General features: G+C 42.5%; 1 protein-coding gene across 1 annotated transcript; it reads right to left on the minus strand.

Annotated features, from left to right (window-relative positions):
• Window positions 1-2,694: 2,694 nt before the first annotated feature.
• hamp (hepcidin antimicrobial peptide) lies at window positions 2,695-3,807 on the minus strand. Its single transcript, XM_079641349.1, has 3 exons — window positions 3,485-3,807; window positions 3,303-3,380; window positions 2,695-3,132 (listed from the first exon to the last, which is right to left on the minus strand). Exons 1-3 carry the CDS (start codon window positions 3,569-3,571, stop codon window positions 3,025-3,027), a joined length of 273 nt encoding a protein of 90 aa, XP_079497475.1. The 5' UTR covers window positions 3,572-3,807; the 3' UTR covers window positions 2,695-3,024.
• Between the last annotated feature and the right edge of the window lie 2,726 nt (window positions 3,808-6,533).

A 6,533-nucleotide genomic window follows, 5' to 3' on the forward strand; every position in this document is an offset into this window, starting at 1 on the left:
AACATTTTTGACAGGTCGCTTCACAGTGTTTTGGATGCTCTCCGTGTTTTTCACATTATGCTATTCTTTTACAGTGTGTTTCCAGTTAATGAAAGTCTATTGTGATATTTTGGTACTTTAAAGGACGTCATAGTTGACGAGGTCCACTTCTAGTTTAGAGTCTATGCTAACATCAGCCTTTTACTAGGCCATTTTCGGTCCCAAAACAGCTCTCAAAAGCCTCAATCTATTTGTAATGGAATGCAATTTCTTTGTTGATGCACATTACATAAAAAAAGGTCTTCAATTTAACAGGCTGACAACAGTCCCTTGTTTGCAAAGCGAATAATGACACAAGTTCTCTCTTAGATAGCCCAAAGCAATATTCTCTCAATTATGAATAAATAAAAAAGGCTGTAAACAGTGAGCGGGAGGGATGCCATGGTAAGTAGTCTGTTTATGTGATATTACACTGAACAGAGTTAGGACACAGACACATTTCAAAAAATGTATGTGCTTGCCAACAAAATGCATCAGTGTCAAAAACTTCATCAATTTTTTATATAATCCCCCGAGGCATTAACAATTCATAGAAATCAAAGCAGAAAAAAATAGATTGCACCATGAGTTTTAGTCTTCTTTGCTTCCTGTTTGGGTGTGTATGTTGGGCCAATAGAACGTGTTCTAAAAAGCTGGTTAAGTATTTTCAATGCGTTATTGTGTTTGTTCTCAATGTGTTCTAATGCAGTCTTGATTAAGAGTAGCCTGGGAACCATAGGGTTGCTGGTTCAGATCTCTATGAAATACGCAAAGTGGACTGGAAGCTGAAGAGGTGCCAGTTCACCTCCTGAGGAATGCCATTGCCCTTAAGCAGGCACATGACTCCAAACCTCTTGAGGTGCCTGTTCATGGGCAGCCTCCTCCCCCCCCCACCCTCACTCTGACATCTCTCCATTATGCATACATGGGTTGATTAGGCCTGTGTCTAATGGGTAAAAATAACAACAGACTAAAAACAATTTCATTTCCCCTCGGGGATCAATAAAGTGTGTCTTCATATTATTTATTTATCTATAAGCAAACACAACTTTATAAACACTTGACCTCCACGCTTTGCTGCCATCCTGCCTTTCCTGCCTTTACTCCGAGCTTTCTCTATCTAATAAAGCAGACATTCTAACAGTAAACACACTAGATGTTTAATTCCTTTCAAGTGTCAGTCACTCTGCCTTTGAAAACTCTGTATTTCAGTTCTCTCATCTTTGACTGATTCTTCCTGTGGGAAAGGTTTCTGTTTCTGTATGTGCACTGCTTTGATTGTCGTGTTTCACACACACACACATACACACACACACACGCACACACACAGACACACACACACACACACACACACACACACACACACACACACACACACACACACACACACACACACACACACACACACACACACACACACACACACACACACACACACACACACACACTATCTTATTTACAAGATGGGACATTATGACAACCAAGAATAGCTGTTTAAGATCCCTAACTGCGCGACATCTTAAAATAGTTTTTGCCTTCAGCAGTTTGTTAATTAAATGCAACAGCAGAAACTTAACACCCATAATATGACACACAAAGCCCGTAGTAATCGGCAAGAGAAGAAAAAATACTTATTAAGGGATGATCAAATCTTGAATAAAAAGGTTACATTGCAGTCATTTATGTGAGCAACTGGATGGTGAATTTAATCTCTGCTGCCTGTTATTGTTTGTGATGAAAACACGATGGGAATTCTTACGACACAATGATATCACGCTCAGAGGTAGAAGCTGCAATAACTAGCTGAGCAAGCAGAGGGCACACTGTCGATACCGGTGCTTTGTTGGATTTTCCAATAACATGTTCCGCTGTCACAGATGTCAGACAGGATATATGCAGTACACTTGTAGCTAGATTTCTAATTACTTGCCATTTCAAAAAACAATTGTGCTGAGATGCTTTTTCAGTAGATATGTTAAATCATGATGAAGATTACATCACATGTTACTTTTTTATCCAAAGCGACTTACATACTCAATACTGTGGCCAATCCCCACAGGAGCAATTCGGGGTGAAGTGTCTTGACCCGGGACTCAATGACATGCTGACTGCAGAGGGGGGTCACTTTTTTTTGTGACCCCCCTGATTCGAACACCAACGCACTACTCCACTATGCCACAAGCCTCCCTAAGATCTGAGTTATGGCACCAGCTTAGTACACTTCTTCTATTTACCGCACCCAAAATAAACTACAGGAAACACAAAATGTATCACTTCCTGAGCTCCGCTAAAGAAAGTATTTGGAGTTGAAAACATTTGCAACAAAATGATTAGTCATGAAGGCCTGAAATATTAAAACTAGAGAAATTAGGATCATTTATGTTTGTATCTGAGCAGGAACATTGAAATGAAGAATGTGTTTCAGAGAGTCCTGTCCAAAGGGAAAACCATAGGCGAGGTACAGTAACTGACATACATGTTCATGCTTCAAAAATTGTAATTAAGTTAGGTGTAATGTGAGCGATAGAGAACAAAAAGACCGGCTTAGAGTATATGAAACTCATCTATTTTTTATGTTTATATAAATATTGTTTGGATACTGCATTCACAACAGCACAAATGGCTTCAATAAGGCTGATTTATATATTTCCCACTAATGACACAAAAACAAAAACATTTTTGAAGTTGCTTCAAATGTTCATTATTTATTCAACAGCAAATATTAACTTGTTAGACTTAGAGCAGGCAAAGAGACAGTCACAGTCTGGATTCTTTAAGAAACAAATTGACATTACAAAAAGACTTAAGTATTAAAACATCCAAAATAAATACATAGAATCATTTTTTCCAGTGCTTTTACACGAATCATACCTCTTTAAAAAATGATACAAAACAGTGTAGCACAGGTAATGCATTGGAGAAAGAGGTTAAGAAAAGGTTACTTCTTAGGATAAGACAAAAAAAAAAGCTTCGTATATTAATATGTTGTGGTCGTTGCCGGAATCTTCAGAACCTGCAGCAGAAGCCGCAGCCCTTGTTGCCCTTGCAGCAGTTGCAGCACCAGCGGCACAGGGAGAGGTGGCTCTGCCGCTTCTGCCTGATGTGATTTGGCATCTGAGTGAGAAAAAAAAAACAAGAGACATGAGCAAGAGCTTTCATCTACAACATTTCAGCCTCCGTATAGGGAAAGAGAGGACCAGGGCACTCCATAGGGAAAACACATCCACTTACATTTTAATTTGCTCAAGGTAATTGGCTTAATTAATTCAGTCAATTGAACATACCATCCTCGATTCCATTGACATTTCTTGATATACCGCAACTGGAGTGTCATTGGCCCCTGCCTCCTCGAGCTCCTGCACCTGTTAATGAATTACGCATATTTAGGAGACACATTTTAGCATCCTGACAAAACATGTATAGCTCATAAGGCAGCAAATGAAGTGAGTTTAAGTCAAATTCTTACCCCGGTAAACGGGCTGGCAGAGCTCTCCAGAATGCAAATAAAGGCGAGCACGAGTGTCACTGCAACTGCAATGCTAAATGCCTTCATTTTTAGGTTGAGGTTAAATGGATTAGTTATTAAATCCTTTGAAGATTAGACTTGATAAGTCTTCTTTGTCATGGGTGTCGGGCTGTGGAGAAGCACCACAATATCTCAAATGTCTTCTTCTTCTTCTCCAGTGATGGTTGGTTTGATTGTCTGAGCAAGTGGATTTCTTCAGATCTTCTGTGACCCTGGTCAGCTGTCAGAGTCCTTTTGCTGTCTGATGGGTGAGCATGACGATTGTGTTGTATTTATACAGTCTGGGGCTCAGTGTTGCCTCATCACTCTGGGAGGTCCGGCCCATTTCTGTCAGCGGTTACCTAACTGTGCTGGGGAAGTTTTGACCTCCTCCTCTCCAAAGTGCTGCAACACTGTGGGGGTGGGGGGGGGGAGATCCTCTGAAATATCCTTCAATGTGTGCCCCACTGTCTGTTCAGAGATATCAAATCAACTATGCACTTTTAAATTAAATTACTTTCCGCTCACAGAACACGTAATCCCACACATGAACAAGCTGCTGCTATTGCTGGAAACCATTATTTTTTACAATATATGAGAGCAATGTGTATTCTATATTGATGCAATGCTTCATACATACATACCAAAAATGTAACTTTTTCCTGGAAAACAATGAGCTGGAGATTCCCAAAGCAAAGGCCAAGATTGCACGGGTCAATCTACTGCATGGCTGGCCGAGCTGCACTTGTTTCGACCCAGGAAATCCTTCATTTAGGAGAGGGCGCCGCTTTGGAATATCCATTGCTCAGTCTAAAGCAGGGGTGTCAAACTCAATTTCATCTCGGGCCACATTAGCATTGCACTAAAAAGGCCGGTTGTAACTTTAAGACTATATAAATATACATTTATATATATTTAACCCTTTCACGCATCGAGGCTACTACAGTGGACAGCTTTTCAAAAGGTGATTTCTTGTATATGCATGGGTTTTAATCAAGGCCGGATTAACCATATGGGCAAGCTGGGCAAGTGCCCAGCGGCCCTTGAGCAAAGAGGGCCCTCAGTGATAAGATTAAAAAATATATATATATTTTTCTTTTTTTTTTTCGGGCACAACCTCACTCATCATACATTGTTTTAAATGACACTCACACTTCGCCATAAATAACACAGCTTTTCCATAGGGTCAAATTACTGTAGGTCTCTCCTACTGTAGGTCTCACTATGTATGCGCTCAACTTTATTACTACGCGGCGGCGGTGTATAGTCGAATCACAGCCCGACCCCAACCACACAATTTCACTACATATTTTACTTTTGTAACTCTCAATGTTTGTGACAAATAGAACTCCTTGTGTACTTGTACAGCCAGCCAGTCATATGTTGGCATTAAGTGGGGTGCTGTTCTGAGGTTTTGATTGATATTACCTAGGTCTTCTTGAGCCATACACTGTCTGGAGATCTTATCCATTGTATCTTTGTCTTGTGATTTTTGACTGAAAGGGCAAAAGGCTAGACCTACTTTGGTTGGACTATTACCTCATTCATACCAACGCAACTCCAGTTCAAGCTCCGTGCTAGAGCTTTTCAGGTTCGGAACCGGTTCTTCGGTTTAGCTCCGGCTCTTTTCACACCGCCCAGAGTCCGACTGGTGCTGCGTCATCGTTTGTGTCATGACGTAACCGTTTGCGTGCCTGCTTCATAAAGCCAAACCGCGCGGAAACCCCTCACAACTCAACCCGACAACAACAACAATGGCCGATTGTGCTCCAGCTTCATCTGTACCTCTTTGGAAGACCAGATTCCCAGTAGGTAACTGGTCTCTTCAGTGGATCACTGCTGTTTGTTAAGTTTCTCCATCGTTGTGTACAAACTGGATACAACGCCGGCTTTTTGTTGTTGTTCAGGAGTTGATCCTGTCTCTGCCCCCGCCTCGACGTAAGCATGACGTATGTGGTGCTTTTGCTCTGGCCGGACAATTTTTTGGTGCTTGAAACAAACCGGATTCCGGAGCTAAGAGGCTGCTCCGCTGCGGTGTGAACAGGAAAACCCGGTGCTTTTCAAGCTCCAGCTCCGAACCGGCCCTGAAACACCGTTGGTGTGAATGAGGTATATGTGGCTGTGTCCCTGCTTTTGACAAATAGGTGTGCGATTTGAAATGCCAGATTGACTGAAAATTCGAAATATTGGTCATGTTGGTAGGATTGGGTAGGCGTGGTGTTACTTGTTGGTACGTGGGTTGGGGGGGGGGGTGGGGGGGGCATGAGTGCTCAGTGCCCAGGGGCCCCTGGAGGTAATAATCCGGCCTTGGTTTTGATGGCATAGTTGCACCATCAGCCACTGCATAGGAACCTTTTGCATCATCCCATACACTGTCACTCAGTGGAAAGTCAGTGCAAGTGCATGATACATTTCTCTAAACCAAGATGAAGGACAGAAAGCCAGATGGACCAAGTCACCTGCCGATATCCTGCCAATCCTTTCATGGAAAGCGCTCCCTGCAGGTATAAAACATTTGGTGACATCAAGTAACCATTAAGGAATCATATAATTCATAAATTGTCAAAGTATTGATTTTATGTTTGCAGGAAATGATGATTATTCCAACCTGGTCTCACCAGAATGCGTGACTCCAGCACAACTCCTTAACCCCTAGTTTCCACCGGGTCCGTCTGCGTCGCGCTACGGCTGCGCCGCGGCGTTCGTAAAAATCGCGGCCACTCTAGTCAATGGGTGCTATTCCACCACACGCGGCGCTTTGTGTCCCAGAAGCGTCTCGGCGCAGGGTTCCTCTAAAATTAGGATGAATCCTATTTTTGACACGACGCAGCCGTAAGGTAATGTCGGGCAGGCAGGAAGTGGAACGGTCAGAGCATCCGGGCCAGGCCCATCCCCCACATATACTAATTTTGCAGACCCCCCTCCTTCATCACAACACCTTCACTACGACACACACAATGGCCTGGTTTTTAATCGCTGGAGTTTGTGGAGTGGAAGGTAACAACTACAT

This window comes from Notothenia rossii, assembly GCF_949606895.1.
Source record: "Notothenia rossii genome assembly, chromosome: 7".
Classification (NCBI taxonomy): Eukaryota; Metazoa; Chordata; class Actinopteri; order Perciformes; family Nototheniidae; genus Notothenia; species Notothenia rossii.

Coding starts and splice junctions, on each gene's coding strand:
- hamp (XM_079641349.1), bottom strand. CDS start 3,571: ATGAAGGCATTTAGCATTGCAGTTGCAGTGACACTCGTGCTCGCCTTT. Junction 3,381..3,484: donor CTGCCAGCCCGTTTACCGGG/GTAAGAATTTGA, acceptor ATTCATTAACAG/GTGCAGGAGCTCGAGGAGGC. Junction 3,133..3,302: donor TGTCAATGGAATCGAGGATG/GTATGTTCAATT, acceptor TTTCTCACTCAG/ATGCCAAATCACATCAGGCA.